Below are 16,986 nucleotides of genomic sequence, written 5' to 3'. Positions count from 1 at the left end.
TAACTGATGACTGATTAGCTAGGGACCTGATATTTCCTGCGTCCTATTAATCACTGCAGGCTTCTGTTTTTGTCATGAACATCAACAATGAGAATTTTGCACATGACACTAGTTAGTTGTGTTTAAAAGAAAAAAAAAAAGTAGTAAATGGCTTAGGAAAGTAACACTACAGTGAGTATGTCTAGACCTGCATTGGAACACAGCACTGCGAAGGTATATGGTGGATTTTAGTAATAAGAAATAAATCAGTGCATTCTAGTCCAATAGACAGGAGTCTTTGTTGACTGGAATTCATGCTAGATGACTTAAAGGGCCTCAGCAGGGCCTTGAATAAGAAGCTGCCTTTCTTCTTTTCTCACAGCCAGCTTGGCACAGAGATTTTTAGCAGTGAGTATGTCTTTATAGCTAATATGGTATAATCCCACTTCTTACTTGTCAAAGAGCAGCACCTTTGCATGAGGTAACATAGCATTGGCTATTCAAGTTTATGTTTAACAGCTCTTAGAAATCTTTCTTGCTAGGGACTGAAAGCAAAGCATAGGATTGGAAATATACATTTTTGTCTTTTTTTTTTTAAGGCAAGAAATTGTCGTTAGAATCTTCATTAGGAGTCTAGTCACCTGATAAGTGAAAGTAAGCAGCACTTCATTCTGGAGTTACATTAGGACATTACAGTAAAGTAACTCCAAATTACTGTTGCCATGCACTGTTTGTTATTTGCCTCCATTCCGTTTGTGGTGCAATTTATTGAATTGCCTTTATTGTAAGAACACCTTCAACTAGTACATCCGCTGAGGTCTTTGATTTGCATTGGTTGTGCTGAGCTCGCTGTTTCCACCAGAGTTGAAGATCACGGGGTTAACCTGAGTTGAGAGTTCTCCCCCTATACTAGAAAAATTTGCTGAAAAGCATCAATAACTGTATCTAGCAGGTCTCCAGTAAAGTTTGCAATACTACTGATATGAGGTTAAACTGCCTCTCATAATGAAACAAATGGATCAGTGCAACTGATAGTGGTACTAAAACTAACAGATGGTGGAAAGTGTGCTCAAAACTACCTTACGTTGGAACAGATCTTGCTGTAAACAAGGCATAATTTCTCAGAACATCCCTATTCTCAGGAAGAGCAGTTTTATGCAGCAGGCTGATTCCTGGCTTGTTCCTTCCTGGATTTCTGTTGCAAAGCTGTAAGGAAGCACACTGCAACTCAGGATTGATGCTAGTTAGGAGTACAAACGTCTTCAGGAGAAGAAAATAGTTGTCAGTGTTACACGTTGTCTCTTACCATTTATTTTACAGCTGCTGCTGAAGGACACAATGTGTCAGAGTCTTGCCAAGTAGTTACACATTATAAGCTTGGGTGCTGAAATGGCACATAACCACTGCTGTTTTCCTTGCTCTGAGGTCTCAAGGAGGCTGATCTAGCTTGATCCACGATCCCACAGTGAGAGGCTGTTATTTCTGTATACCATACATGATACATGGGAGCAAGAGGAGTCAGAAGTAACAAGTACTGTAATGTTAACAGTAAGTTTAATTTATGCTCCAAACTAGTGTCTCCTTCCCTCCGATTCCACAGCTCATTAAAGGAACCTAATACGGAAAGTCTGAAGGCTTTGTGCACGCTAGGACTGGTAAAGGAGGATGCTACGCTTGCAACAGCAGCCCTAAAAGAATTACTGAAGCATGAAAAAGGAGGTGATAGCATTTATGAGAGGTGCCTTATTGCATCTGCTGTTTATGCATTGCAAGGTAGAAGTGTGGAGGTCCAGAGACAAGTCTCCAAAGCAATACATAGGTATGTATTTTGTCTGTCTTTAGATTGCCTTGTAAATGTGTTGCTGAGATTGCAATGAACAGTAAGCAAACCTCTGTTCACCAGCAGCGTTCTTCTAAAAGAAAAAAAAGTTGTTTTCAAACCTGAAGTCCTCACATAAGGTTGTAGCATCAGTTGACGGAAGCTTGCTTTCTGATTTATAGGATCAAATGGCAGAAGTTTCTTGGCTTGTTTGGGGTTTTCTTGTTTTGTTTTTGTGGCGTCTTTGGTAGCTAGATCAGTTCACTGTGCTATAAAAGCATTTTTCATTATATATAGCAGAACCTTCAACCTAGACAACTCTCTAGAGCTTTTATTTAATATTTAAGAGTCTCTGAAGCCATTCATTCCATTAGCTAAGTGCCTGTGTTTAAAAGTGTTTTGATTAGCCTTAGCAACATAGAAAGGGGGAACTTTAATCAATGTTTTTAAGCAAGCCACACCTCATAGTCTTTCCACATGTTTTCAGAAACTGTTATTTATGCAAATTTTTTTTCTCCAACTGCAGTTAAAATTCCTTGTTCTTCAGACTATGAGGACAAGACCTGTAGTCCTAGAGTTTATTTTCTTCCCGTGAATATTGATATGCATGTTGTATGTTTTATTTCTTTAGCCAGCAATGTAACATCAATATTGTGTTGTTTGTTTTAAATTATTATCCACGTCTATTTTCAACCACCGTGGGTTGTTTTCTTAATAGAAAAAAATCCATTGGGGATTTATAGCAACTGCCTGCTGAGTTACGGAAGACCAGGTTCACCTCTAAACTAGGAAGTCTAATATCCTTGTTCTTTTCCCAGTAACCCAGATAATCCTGCCCTCTGGTCTCTTCTGTCTCGAGTTGTTCCTCTGTATGCATCACAAAAGGCAAAAGTAAGTGCATTGCTGTAACAGATGTGTGCTGTTCACATCCTGAGTAGTCTGTGTTGTTTCTTAACTAAAAAAACCCCACCCTTCAGTAGATGGGACATTCACAGGTTAATACGAAAACTTAAGGCTTACATACACGAGCTCATCTGGAGCAATTCACAGGTACATAGTGAAATCAGATGTCCAATTATTTGATTCTTTCATGGGATAGCAATTCTTTATCTTATTGAAAGAAACTTACAGGAAAAATATATACTAGAGTTATTCCAACAAGAAAAGACTGTACTATGCATATTTTTTTGTTTAGTTTTATACATATGAATGTGTGTATAACAATATATATTAGGATTTACATATGTTGAATTCGATGGATGTAGTCAATTTCACTTTTCGGATTATCCAGTATTTCCTTGCCACCTTCATGCTTATTATTAGCTCTTCTCCAAATAAATACTCTTTGTCTTAATTTACCTCAATTATGTAAACAGAAGTAGCACCTGAAAACAAACCCCTTTCTATAAGGGGCTAAAATTAGAAGCATAGTGTATAGATAAACTCTAATCCTGAATGTCTCTTCCTAATTCTTCATCAAGGGATTATGCTGTAGGCAAGGAAAAGTTCTCATTGTGTAAACTCTCTATTTCTGATTAACAAAGATTAAAAAATCTTGGCATTACATTTTGAATAAAATCTCTTAATCAGTTGTATAACTAAGGTTTTTTTGATCATACAGGGGGGAGCTGTGGCAGGAAACATCGCACAAGTACTTGATGTAAACCATGGAAAGGTTTGGCTTTCTTAAAATGCATACTTTATAACTCCATTAACAATCCTAAAATTAATTCCATATGATCACTTACATTATAGTGTTAAGTCACTTTTATGTTCTGTTTTGTAGGAAGTCCTGCTGTATACTACAGTTAACCATCTGGCAGCAGGATGTTCAATGTTAGAAGATGAGAAAAACAATCCTCTGAAAAATATTCAGAAGGCCATCCACCTCTGTCCAGGTTACTCTTGTTCTCAAACACAGTAGTGATTATTTCTTTTTTTACCCATCAGAAAGAAAATTATTGCACTAACAAAAAAGTCCACTTCTCTTGGGTTGTTCTGTTGTTTTGGATTGTCCATGTATGTTTTGGAGAAAATGCTTAGAGTTGACATTTTAACTGTCAAGTTTAGACATGGGGAATTAAAATAGACAAGAAGGAAAAAATAGCTGAGTTTTAAGGCTTGTTCTGAAAACATGGGCAATGTGTTAATCCCTCAGCAGGAGAAAGAGGTAAGTATTATTTTGTATATTAGATAAAAAACTCCTTCACAGTCAGTATGCTGCACGAAGCAGGAGAGATTTATTCACGTAGCTTGAGAATTTGGATTGGAAGTGTTCTGATACAACATGCTGGTTATGAACTGCAGGCAACTGTTCACCTACTACCAAATGGTGATCTTCATGAAGCACAAATCTAGTGGGGTTTTCAAGTGCTAATTTGCACATGATAATGAAATACCAGAACTTATTTCTTCTGCAGTAATTTTGCTCTGATGCATTAATGTGGCTGCAAGTTAAAAATTTCAGTTACTTTCCTACAGGTACACACAAGAGTATGACTGCTATTCAAAACCAGTATAATTTACATCTTACTTTGTTAGATCTTCGAGCTTTGTTTCATTTTGCTGGCAAAATTCATTATCTTTGGGGTGAAAACTTAGATGGGAGAATTCTTTAACAGTACTTCATCTAGTTCAGGACAGAGACCACTCTTCCAGTCACAGTGGCTCTTCACAGGGCTAGGTCAGGGCAGAGCTAACACCGGAATTAGCTGACACTAGACGTAGACACCCGTCACCGTAACTTGCATGCTAGTGGTCAGACAAGACTGAGGCTGTATGACTGGAAACTGTGGATGGCATCCTGGGATTTTTGCTGCCACTGTTAGGCAGCGCTGAGCGATAGTCAGGTCTAATCTGTGTAGTCAGATAAAGATGGTACCTTCAGGTTAGCACATAAGTGGCTATGTAAAAAATATATTAGTTGGCTTTAGAAACAGCATCTTTGTCTCATAACGTGAAGAATCTTAGTAATTAGAGGCGAACAGTTGTCAGCTGCCTTGGGCTGAGCTGATGTAAGGGTCTGATTGAATTACCCGCCTGGTTCTTGCTATCTCTGTTTACAGTGGTGGTTCCATTATTTGCTATGTTTTTATGCTTAATCTGGTAAAGACCATTCCAGATGAACTACCAGCATGTTTAAAATGGGCACGAGTTGACTTTAACCATTGTTTCCTAGATAATCCTGCTGCCTGGGCAGTGCTAATGGCAGCTTGTCACGCTGAAAACACCGTTGTCTGTCTAAACAACACTCAGCCGAAGCGAACGGATCTAGAGATGACACTTGTATCTAGAGTTTCAGCAAAAAGTAAGCTATACAGGTTTTCTGGTTTAAAAAAATAAAATAAAAACTGAAATGTTCCAAGCTTGCAATGCTTTTCTGAATTTCAGAAACTTGCAAATAAGCTGAGAATTGCTCAGTAATGGTTTGAGCTGTACCTGTATTTTATCACATAAAAATGCAAAGTCCTAATGCACAGCTAGGGTTAATTACTTAATCACAGCCTGATTTCCCCTCCATAGCCTGCAGTGCTTTTTTAAAATAATGCTTCTGAACTCTGATGCCTAAATGGATGGATGGATGGATTACAGCGCAGGAACACTGCTTACAAGGAAAGGCAAAAGCACTCCTGAGCTCTGTAACTTTTCCAGTAGAGGGATAACCTCAGCCTCAGTCTTGCTCAATATCCATAGCAATTTGAAAAATGGAATTAAAATTTGATTGATTGTTCTCAAACCATTAACTTGAATGGTGTATTCTTCCCCCCCGCCCCCCCTTGCTTTTAATTTTGCCATCCCTTAATGTTCTACTAATGAAGGAAGCCTTGTCAGGTTAATACTCCTGAAAGGTTCTCCCTTACCAGATCCAGAGCATGTGACATGGTATGGCACTACAGCATATACAGTAATTGGGTTAAGTGTTATATCTGGTTTTGCAGCTGGAGGAAATAACCTTCCAAATAATTATATCCGGGCTCTTGAAGACTGGTGTCTGTGTCAAGCTGTTACCAGTCTAGAAGAGACTGGTAAGCTCTCAGAAGCCGAAGCTCTTTGCACCAAGGTATGATGGCATTACACTGGCAGATTGTGGTAGAATTGTACAGAAGTCATGATTTGTGTGCCTTTTACAAAGGTAATGTTTGAATTAGCAACTGTGTGTTCCCTCAGAGCTACAAGATACAAGAGTTGTGGCATTTTCGCCCCTCCTACTTAATTACTCTTGTTTGCAACATCAAAACTGTGATAATAGTTGAAACAAGCAGTGTATGACAAAGCTAAGTCTGCCCTTCCTGCCTTTATTCATTAATCTAGTGTTAAGCAAAACTTTTCAGAAATTCAAGGCAAGAAGTCCAGGTAGGAGTCTTGCAGGGGACTTAAATGTCTTCTGTTCTGTGCTGGTACTCCCATTTCAGAGCCACAAGTGGATGCTACAAGTTTAATTATTACAAAGTCTTGAGGCAGCAGAGTTGGGGAAGGGGGCTGGGGTGTTCCCAGTGTGTGCATCTGGGCGTGTTTCATGTGTTCATGGACAGAAGACTTGGCAGAAGATAAGCAAAAAACCAGTTGGACTCAGCAGGACACATCCCTGACTTTCATTAAGGAAAATGGCTAATCCCATGCAAATGTGCTTGTTGCTTATGGCATTTCTGTATTAAAGGGGAAGGGAGTTTAAAAAAAAAAACAACAAAAAACCCAACAAAGAAACGCTAGATTCCATGAACACACTGGTTTTCTAGGAGGGAGTACTTTCTTGTTGCTTTGTTTGCTTGGTGAAGAGGTGTTTTCCTCTTCTGGCCAGCATGTATACTGACCTGTCTTACACTCATAAGGATCAGAGATTTCTAGACATACAAGGTGGTATCTAGACATGAGGGAAGGTTATGGTGAGGTTTGTTTGGCTTTTGGTCATTAAGTAGCTTGGGGAGATCATAGTCAGTGCCTGCAATTTGTGAAGAAACGAGTAGCGCTCTCTGGTACCGCAAACTCTCATTAACAGTTTTGGACCCCAGAATTCTCAGAAAGTGATATAACTTGGAATGAGTCAGTTGCAGCCGTTCAGTTTGAGACAGGCAACATGATTCCACACTTGTCAGTGGGGGAAAATTGCAGCAAATACTAGCAGCTTCTGTTGTGTTTCAGAAAGCCTCTGCGTGTCCGTGCGTTCTTTGCAAAGCAGCAGCTTGTTAAGGACTCACAGACAACATATTTTGTTTTTAAAGAAAAAACGGGTGAAAAGTGTAAGTGTTGTTTCTAAGAACAGATCTGGTTTGAGTTATAAGTCTTGGAAGTCTTTTGATTTGAACAGGTAAAATAACATGTAATGTGACTTGGAGAAGCTTCACGTGCTGCACCTGGGGATGGTAAAGCCACTGATGGCTAGTTTTCTGTCTTTGCTTTTTTGCATGAGTTTGTTCCAAAAAATACTTTATAGGTATCTGCTGTTATTGAACAGGAAATATGTAGTAAAGTGCTTCTGTTCCAGTGAGAATAAAGCACCTTATTTGGGAGAACTGAAATTGCTTGGAACATACTCAAGGTCACTTCTAGCCACAAGACAGGTTTTTGCTTCCATTAGCCCAAAACTTCTGATGATTGTGAAGCCAAAGGAGAACTAGAGGTCTGCTATTTACCTATCTATCTTTCAGAAACCTCTAAGGGTAGTACCGGTACAAAATTTAGGATAAACTTCAAATGTATTTTGAGGACAGAAAAAACATTGCATATTTTCATGTGTCAATTCCTGGAACGCTCCTTTGTGCAGAGTAGGAGGAAAATGCCATGTTGCAAGCATCCTGAGAATGCTTCCAATGCTGTTTTCTGTAAAGACTGAAATGGAAAAATCAAAGTATCTTCTGACATTTGGAAATGAAAATTCTGATCTCATGTTGAGCCTTGTTTTGCTTGTAGGGTTTAAAAAGCTGCCCTGAGCACCCAGCTCTGTTTTTGCTTTTGAGACAAGTTCAGTGTAAGCAGCTGTTGCAGTCTCACAAAGAACTTCCAGACACCGTCCTGGAGGAGCTTCACAAGGCGGTTATGACCAGTTCAACTTCAGTTACAGCCTGGCAAGTAAGTGTGGATTCCCTCCATGACTTTGGTGTGCCACTCTCAGCAGGCTGCGCACTGTAAGTGGGTGAGAGTTTGTTTCACTGTTCGCTTTTATGTGTCTGCCAACGGCCAGTGACAGAATAGACAGCTTATATTCAGTTCTTTATGAAGTTGTAACATTATGGTAACTTTCTTTAATAGTTTAAATAATAAAGGCTGTTCATTAGGGCAAGCAGACATGGAAGCACGAGAATTACAAACTTGAGATAAACCCCTGGCACCTGTGTCTTTAGGGACCTGTGACATGGCATGTGGGCAGAAACCAGTGAAAAATTTCATAACCCATAAGAACAGATGGAATTAAATGTTTTCCTAATGCAGTGACACACAATTCCTTATTCAGGGTCTGAAAACCTGAAGGTGTCTCTTTCTCCATGATCTGGCATCAGGTATCACTGTTCCTTTGGGTGGATTGAGTCTGTAGGGGAGAGAAATCACTCCCAGTTACGGCGTTCACTCACTCCCTCCCATCACGAGAGGTCATTATTAGTTAATATGAAGGTGTTTATAACTTGCTTCATGTGCTGCTGCTGTGAGACAATCTGAGAAGTCTCTCACACATGCCAAGAGATCTTTCTGGTGATGCAGCACATTTATTTATTTATTTATTTATTTCCTAGCCGTTGCTGTTAGTTACGGTTACTGTCTTCCTTTACCAATGTGAGGAGCATGTTTAGAAACATCCTGTGAACTTCTATAGTCCTGTAAGTAGTTGCAGGACTTATGGTGCTCCCGTTGCCTGTTGAACAAATAAAGCCCTGTTTGTGGTAAGGTTCGCTGAAGTCGATTTCAGTCTTAGAAAATCGGTGCAAAGCTGCTGTGTTGATCATCATCTCGCCTGTTACAAGGCTGCATGTCCTCTTTGCTTGCGGAACATACAAGTATCATTTGTGGAAAGCTGCTTTTTCGATGCATTTTTCTTTGGCTTGTGAGACTTCATCTTTCTGAACCGCAGAACTCATTCAGATTGGATTTGCAAAATACAGGGGCATGCAGGATATGATCGTATGCTCTATTTTAGCAATATATCCTGAAAATTGAATTAGGGCTTTTATACATTCTTCAAGCATCCCTTGCGTAGCAAGTGTCATCTTGCTTACAAGTGGGGAGAGGTGAACTGAAAGGGGTGTGATTTAGGGAGAGGGAAGGGTTGTTTTATTTTTTTAATCCAGGCCACAGATAAGGTATCTCTGAGGAAGATCTTTTCAGTCTTCAATTAAACAAGATACTTCTCAGGGCTTGAATAGCATTCTGAAGTAGCCTGGCTGCTACATCTGTTCCTAACGGATAGATCTATGCTTTTACGTTTTCTGGCTTTAGACTTCCTAAGGGTTTGATAAATGTTTTGTCCTACTCATAAGTATCCATCCTGGTGCCTTATGGCTTTCCTAAGTGGCCATTAACTTTGTTCTTTTGCTTAAGTTTTTGGATTTTGTTTGAATGATTGTTTCACAGGATTTAGGAGTGCTGCTGAACTACTGTTCTGATGGCTGTTCTACTCCTTGTGCTGAGGCTTACCAGAAAACAGAGAAAAGCTGGTCTGGCAGAGCTGCAGTTGTACCTCTGCATAGGGTTCTCTTCTTCACATCCTGAGTGCTAGGTATCTTCAGCTGCAAAGAGCTGCTGCCAAGGAAGGGGTTTTTTTCTGCACGTGAATGGATGTTTTACGTTACAGAGCAGTCCTGCAGCTTGGTGTCAAGAATGCACAATCTCACTAGTGCTAATAAATACTTTCTAGTGTTGTCTCTCTTTAGTGATAAATAGCTTCTGTGCATCAGAAAGGGTTAAAGAATTTTTCCCTGTCTAACACCAGGCAGTCTTTGGCTAGCAAAGTCTAAGGACCTTTGCTTTAAAGCAAGGGAATTGGTTTTTGAGAAGTTGCTTTGTTTGCTTTGGTGATCCAGTAAAGACTATTTCTAAATGTGGCTTACACATCTTGATGCGTATCATGTACCTGTCAGGGATTTGCAAACTTGTGGCTGCATCTGCTTCAAAAAATGTGACATGTCTACCGAACTAAGGAGGGGGGAGGTAGAATCCTTTTCCTTGTTTTCATGAGCAAATCCAGCACATCTTGTCCTGTTGGAGCAGGCAACAGGAGCATGAAACTCTGCATGGATCCCAGTGTCTAATTCCTTAGCCCCATCTAGCTCCTCCCGCATGACCCTGCTGGGTCAGAAGCTGTGTAGCCCAACCCATCATCTGAGCTCAGGCTCACATTGTAATGTCTTTTATATGCCTGGCATTGCTCAGATGGGCTGGAAATACCAGAGGGAAAATTATCTTTTCATCTCTACAGACCTAGAGACAAAGGAGGCACCACACTATGCGCTTTCAGTCTGAAAGATGACTTTCACAAAGCCAGTCCTGATATTTGTTCAGCTGGGAGCAATCTCCAGAGTAAGACTGCAGTCCATGGGTGGTCAAGGGAACTCCAGAATAAGTTTCTGTAGTGAGGTGTACTGCCAGCTCTGCAGCAGGCTGCATTTTCCTGCAGGGCGGTGCGCAGTGTCTTGTTGGAATGAGGGCTGGCTGGGTGGTGTTGTTTTAGCTAATAGTATGCTGTGGTACTCTTATAAATTGAACTAAATAATATTACCTAATAGATGGGTGTTTTGGTGCCTCCATAACTGATTTTGTTGGATGTTTATTTTCAGTGGCTGGCAAAAGTATATCAGTCCCAAAGAATGATGGTTGGAGCAGAGATGTGTTACAGAAAGAGTCTGCAATTGGCATCACAGCAGGGCAGCTGGAACGGGAAGTTGTCGAGCCTGCTCAGGCTAGCTATGCTTGCACTGGAAATCTGCATGGTAGGATAACAAAATGACGTAACTGTGTGATTTAACTGGACTTCATGGGGTGTATGGCTTTTGCAGTCTTTAAATTAGGCCCCTGTTTAAATGACTTTGCATTTTATGAATGACAGGTAGAGAATAAAATGATACTGCAAGAGGCAGTGGACTGTTTTTACAATGTCTCTGCGTAGGAGAGGTTGCTGTGCAATAATCGTGTAGAACGACTGTATACATAAAGAGGCTTCGGTGAGGCTTATTTCTCTAGTAGCAGATTCAGTTTGACCATCCAAACTGACATACCTTCAAGTCTCTGTTGTTCAGACAACTGCCTTAAATGTTTTTCCTGCACTGGTGCCTGGAGACTTCGGTCAAGTTTCAAATAACTTTATGCTGCGTGGTCCCCTCTAGATATGGTACCTTGCCTTGAAGTATAAAAACAATCTAAGGGAAGTGTATCTCGTAGTATAAAGAAAATTATTCCACTCCTTGCACCAAGGGGCAGATGAACATAACTCAAATTCTTGGCAAGCGTCTGTTGTCTTTCAGCATTGTTATTCTAGAAGCTTGAAGTGCACTACCAGACTTCTTTAAAGTCTACTGTAAAAGGTAGATGCTGCTGTGATCCTGGCTAACGCTTTTTCATGTGTTTTAACAGATGATCGAGCTAACAGCCATAATCAAAATCAGGCAAAGGAACCCCATATTCCTGAGTGCTTGTGTAAGAAAAGGCAGTCAGTTTTACCGAGGATAAAGCTGCAAAGCTGTTGCTTCTGGTGGGAAAAGAGAATCCCCCTCAGTGTAGACAAGTTTCTTTCTCACAAGACATATGCTCCAAACGGCAGAAATTATCAAGTGACAGGATTTTTCCTCCCATGATTCTTCTGTTTTCTAGAGGTCTGCTCCCTGTTTCCTATAGCTCCTAAGTGTCTCCACAGGTCGCAAGGTACCCTCTAACTTAATTAATACTACTACTTCAAACGCTGGCCTGAATTGCCTGAGAATTTAAAAGACTTTGTTTAAAAATTTAATTAGTATGAATTTTATTATCACATCTCTACTTTTTACGTGAGCAGAGCAGCTGAGCAGTGGATTTCTGTTTGGCCTCTCTAATCTGCACTGGTCTAATGAAGTATGCAAAAGCCTGGTGAAAACTTTGCTCAGATCCAAAAAAGCTGTGTGTTTGAAAATTGCTTGTCTCCCAATTATCAGCCCAAATGAAAATTCGGGCTCTCCTTCAAGTACAGTAATTTGAATGCTGTCTGGACACAATGGAGATAATAAGATTTTTCTTAAGCCAGAATATACAGGGATTTGCTCAATAGTTGTTCTATTAGGTAATTACCATTTGGGAGTTGGTTTTTACTTCTGGTGAAATATCACTTCTGGGGCTAAGTTCTGCATTCTAGAATATTCTTCTACATAGACTGAGGATTTACAAGCTGAAAAGCAAACAAGGGTTTGTGATTAAAATAAGTATTACTAAAATATGTATGGAAAAAAAATAGCTACTTTGCATAAAGAAGCAAGTGGAAAGCTGGCAAGGCTGGTCCTAGAATATTTAACATGACTTTTCTAGGCTCTTCTAAATACTGTTTTGGTTTTGGTTTTGCTGATTGATTTTTTTAAAGTAATCTCTCTCTAACCTGCCAAATACTTTCTATAACTCAGAACAGCTTGAATTAAACCTCCTGTCTAGAGAGCTGCAAACAAAAACTGATTTACACTACAATAAAGCTTTTTTTTTTTCCTTTTATCGTAGACTGCTGCCTCAAATGAGCACTGGCCATCCTTGGTCCAGGAGGCAACAACTGAAGCTTTGAAACTTTCTTCTTGCCCCCTGGCAGCTCTCCTACAAGCACTGCTGCAGTATAATCGCAAAATGGGAGCAAGGTATGCATGATCTGTCAAATTTAAATGGAGCACACTATCTAAAACTACGAGCAGCCATTATCTGTGGATCGAACTCCAAGAACTAAAAGAAAATCGAGAACAGGGATTAATTGTTGAAGTAGTATGGCAGTTCAAAGGGAGAGGGGTGAAGGGGTTAACAGTGTGGGGAGAAGGAAGCAGCAGAATCTTCCTCCTTTTCTCAAAAAAACTGTAATGACCTTCATACCAAGAGAAAAACAGCTGTAAGAACTTTGATTTTAACAGCATGGTACCTAAATAAATTGATCAGGAAGATTATACATTTTTCAAAGATGTATCACTAGCCTGTCTACTACTGGGATTCATTTTGACCCTAAATTGGGCTCTCTCAAAGTTCGTGTTCATTCCCGAACAACCAGGTGCTCGTTGTAGCTTTTTGGGGGAGAAGAGGAAGATCTGGGGCGGGAGCTTGTAGGCCTCCTAATTTGGGAGGTTGGTTTTTAAGTCTAGTTTGTCTTTTACGGTATTTTTGCTTAGGCTATGGAAAATTGTGTGTTTGTTCAATAATTTCACCTGGTTTTATAGATGATTCTAACAAACTGGCTTACTTTCTCTATGGCCTTTTAAGAAGGTAACAGGCAGCCTGATGTGGTTGTGATGGTTGTCAATTACAAGAAGATTGGGCTGATAACTTATTTAATAAATTAAAATCAGTCTTATTACAATTTCAGATATTAACTCGTGAACAGTTAAGGTATATCACAAGACCTTATTGATCTGCCTAGGCGTTTCCAAATCCTGAAACAAGAAATTAATCTTAACTACCAATAGCAAACAAAAACCAGATGTAATCTCTCAACAGCCTGTTAAATCACAACATACTGGAAAATCACATCGCTTATAGAGGACAGAGTTCTTGAAACAAGAGCCAAAGCTGATGGAGCACCAGTGAATGAATATGACATCACTAAACTTAATTGCCAGTTTCTACCAGATTTCTAACGACACGTTGAATTTGAAATACTTGGTTAGGTATAAGCAGGTGGTGTTGGAAAGTAGTATCAGCCAAATAGAATTTTAGACTTTGTGTAGTACCCTGTTCCAATTTCCTCCTCTTCTGCAGTTTCACATCTTGCCTCCCTGTTTGCAGGGACGGCAGTACCTTTTGTGAGTGCCCAGATTAAATATATTTGTGCATAATATTAAATTCTGTTGGTATTATTAAGATTTATTGTAGAACCTGCTGCTCTCAGGTGCACTGCCTTCCAAAAGGTTTATTTCGTAGTTCTTAAACAGGAGAATACCTGCTGTACTTGTTCTGCCAGTCACGCACTGAAAACGGGGGTTGTGTTGAGTTCACAGGCAGCACAATGTTTATCGCGTTATAGTAGCAGTCATAGAATCGGCTATGTCAGTCTGATTCGGGTCACTTGCTAGTTAAAGCACTAACTTGGGTGTAATATATTAAGCGTAACAATGGTGGCAGTATTCCTTAGCATTCTAGATGCAGCTTCTTAGGAAACAACAGAACGTACAGCTCTGCTGCCTCACTCTCTTGGGTGGTATGGAAATATGGACCTTCCGTTATTACTCCTCATCATTGCTGCTTGTGCTGGGAAACTGATACGTTACATGCAACCTAGTCACTTGCGCTTGATTTGGTTAATATTTTGGTTATGCTTCTAGGGAGACTCGTCGAATGTTGGAAAGAGTGGTGTATCAACCGGGGAATCCAGAAACCATAGCGTCAGTGGCACGCTGGTACCTCCTGAAACATCTGTACGCCAAAGACGATTATGAATTAATAGATGTAAGACAGTCCATTTTATACAGAAATTCAATCTCTTTATGTTGAATACTGTGTTTGCAATTTGGAAGTGGGGTAGAGGGAGGCTAGGGACGTGCTGGCTCACCTGCTGCAGAGGTTACAGTGTTTAAGGATTCTATATTGACAAAAAGTACCCTGATTTTCAAAATTGCATCCAGTTTGTTTGAAAATCTTCCATTCCTCCTTGCAATACTAATGAAAAACAAACAGTAAAATCTCTCTCTAATCCAAACTGGCACGAACTCTGCTAGCAACTCTTCGGTGGAGATGAGGACCATTTTTTGAGAATTTTACCAGAACATATTGATGCACTAAAAATGTTAATTCCCTTTAGCCTGGCTGAAACAGTGTGGTATCCTTGACCCAAAAGATCTGAACAGTGGAGTGCTGCACTCCATGTACTGAAGATTTTTATTGTATCTGTAGTGGTACATAATTTTCAGTACATAGGAAATTGTACATTAGTTTCTATTGATAGTACTTCACAAATGGATTTGGTCAAGCTCACAGATCCACACAGCTCCTTCATGCGATGCAGAGGAGGGCGGTTCATTTTGGCTTGTGATTGGAATAACTTCGCTACTCAACTCTGAATGCACTCTCCTCATAGTCTCCTCACTGGTGCCACTGGCACGATGAGCCCTTTTGCCCAGATTAACAGCTGTTCCCTGGTGAAACGAATCTGTAACAAAGTACATTTATGGGTAAAATCATCAAGCAGGCTCAGTGTTGGCAAAAATCCACACACAGGAGCACAGGTTCATAAAAAAAGCTAGTATTAATGAGTTTAGATGATCTTGATACGATCTCATTGCACTTGCTTCTGACTACAAGAGTCATCTCTACTCTCTACCAATGAGTACAACAAAAATATTGGCTAGAGTAAATATTTCCTTTATTCTTTTAATTTTTTTTTTCCTTTTTAATGTGCATCATATGATTGGATTACAAGAGAAGTGCCAGAAGCTTATGAGCAACTGTGAACATTAGAGTGTCATGGGAGCTTTTTTAAATAGTAGAAGAGCTGGAAATAGGAGGTGTGGAAAGTAAATCAAGGAAGGGTAAATCTAAATGGAGGAGGCAAAAGGATACCTTGGCAGTTTTGTTTAAGTGGCTGTGGAGAATGCTTCTGTTTGGCAAATTTAGGTTTACAGAAATGTACTAGCAGGAGGGAACTGTGTGTTGGCGGGGAGGTGGGTCTCCTCTAGCTCTGCTTGTTTCATTGCCAGCAGGTAACTTACTTGTCAGACTTGGTCCCAGCCTCAAGTGACAAATGATGCTGTTGTACTGCTTTGCAAGTGACTACAGGTTTAGCAAGTCACTAGGGGGTGGGTTTTTAAGTGCCTGATGTTGTAAGGAAGCTGATGCATAATGTTGAATATTTCCTATCTGGGCTTATGGGTAACTTAATCTTTCATGGAACATGCATAGCAGAAACTAAAACGTATTTGAGATCGCCAGCAAAATACTAACACTAAAATTATTAAATTCTCAGGTTTTAATTGTTTGGTTTTCTCTGCAGGTGCTTTTAGAAAATGCCAAAGCTAATGGAGATGTTAGAGCTCTGGAACTAAACCAGAAGTTGTCAGCAAGTGCCTAGAGTGGGCTATCTCAAGTGGAAAATCTTCCATTCCTGCAACTTAATCGGTCAATGTTCCAGGAGCATATGCCATTTGGGCTTTTTTATTTGTTTGTGTCTGGGTTTGGGTTTTTGTTGCATCAATTTTAACTTGTCTTTAGTTTTAATATCTTGAACAGAAGTAGGTTATTTTCTTGTTTACATGGGTTCCAACATTGGCATATACTTTATTTTAAAGGAAAACCCTGGACTTTGTTTCTGTTTTCTTCCTCACTGAAACTTCAAGCGCTATTTGCAATGGAGAGTCCTTGTCTGTATGTCCCCCATGGCCACGCGCAGAAGGAAAATATTAACTTCATTGGCATGGAATCTTACTAGCTAAGTAGAAGCAAACTTCTCTCTCAGATATTGTAAAACATTCAGAGATTTAAAATGCCTTTACTCCGCTGATATACTTTGTTTTGCAGCTGAGACTCAAATCCACTTGGAAATTCATATGTGGTGTCAGTTTATATGTTTTTAAATACATGGTCTTTAGCTAATCTTAATTACAGCAGTGTATCCTCTTGGCTGCAGGCTTCAGTAAACATTCCCATCAAGAAAAGCTTGTGATCATCAGGGACATGGTCATATTTATAAACGTGTGTAGCAAGCTGTATTTATGTCTTGGTAATTCTGCTGCTGACTGCTTAATTGGATGAATCATGACAGTGGATTTTAAGACATGATGTTATTTTGCCTTTATGTACGTGAAAATAAAAAAATACAGCCACGATTCTAACCTGTTAGCGTTACCATTACGGATTTTCAGCTGTAGACAAGAGTCATGATAGCTGTCCATTTCCTGGTTTAAAGTTTCTTAAAATTACTCTCTGTCCACCACAGTCTTACGATGGCTCACACAGTCCCATATTACGGTCACGTCCAAGGCATGCAGTGGGGCTGCACTGAACATACACTGGGTGTTGGAACCAGCTGTACCGGCCTTAAAGAAAGCAGGGTGCCGACCTGG

The 16,986-nt window shown here is 39.9% G+C and overlaps 1 protein-coding gene across 3 annotated transcripts in view; it reads left to right on the top strand.

The window, feature by feature from the left end:
• Positions 1 to 16,749, top strand: part of SKIC3 (SKI3 subunit of superkiller complex) — a 54,532-nt gene extending 37,783 nt beyond the window's left edge. For 2 of the 3 annotated variants that reach the window (XM_064438669.1, XM_064438668.1), the window contains exons 32-42: positions 1,580 to 1,798; positions 2,617 to 2,689; positions 3,420 to 3,473; positions 3,585 to 3,696; positions 4,977 to 5,105; positions 5,737 to 5,858; positions 7,706 to 7,864; positions 10,561 to 10,713; positions 12,458 to 12,588; positions 14,254 to 14,377; positions 15,918 to 16,749. In XM_064438669.1, coding sequence (XP_064294739.1) covers positions 1,580 to 1,798; positions 2,617 to 2,689; positions 3,420 to 3,473; positions 3,585 to 3,696; positions 4,977 to 5,105; positions 5,737 to 5,858; positions 7,706 to 7,864; positions 10,561 to 10,713; positions 12,458 to 12,588; positions 14,254 to 14,377; positions 15,918 to 15,995 — 1,354 coding nt within the window. In that variant the 3' untranslated portion in view covers positions 15,996 to 16,749. Of the gene's footprint in view, positions 1 to 1,579; positions 1,799 to 2,616; positions 2,690 to 3,419; positions 3,474 to 3,584; positions 3,697 to 4,976; positions 5,106 to 5,736; positions 5,859 to 7,705; positions 7,865 to 10,560; positions 10,714 to 11,353; positions 11,642 to 12,457; positions 12,589 to 14,253; positions 14,378 to 15,917 lie in introns of those variants that run through there. The other variant, XR_010370655.1, reaches the window with a different exon arrangement.
• Positions 16,750 to 16,986: the final 237 nt, after the last annotated feature.

The sequence above is a fragment of the Phalacrocorax carbo genome, chromosome Z (assembly GCF_963921805.1).
Source record: "Phalacrocorax carbo chromosome Z, bPhaCar2.1, whole genome shotgun sequence".
Taxonomy (NCBI): Eukaryota; Metazoa; Chordata; class Aves; order Suliformes; family Phalacrocoracidae; genus Phalacrocorax; species Phalacrocorax carbo.
Note: the sequence above shows the minus strand (reverse complement) of the source record. Positions and strands in the feature narration are given on the sequence as shown.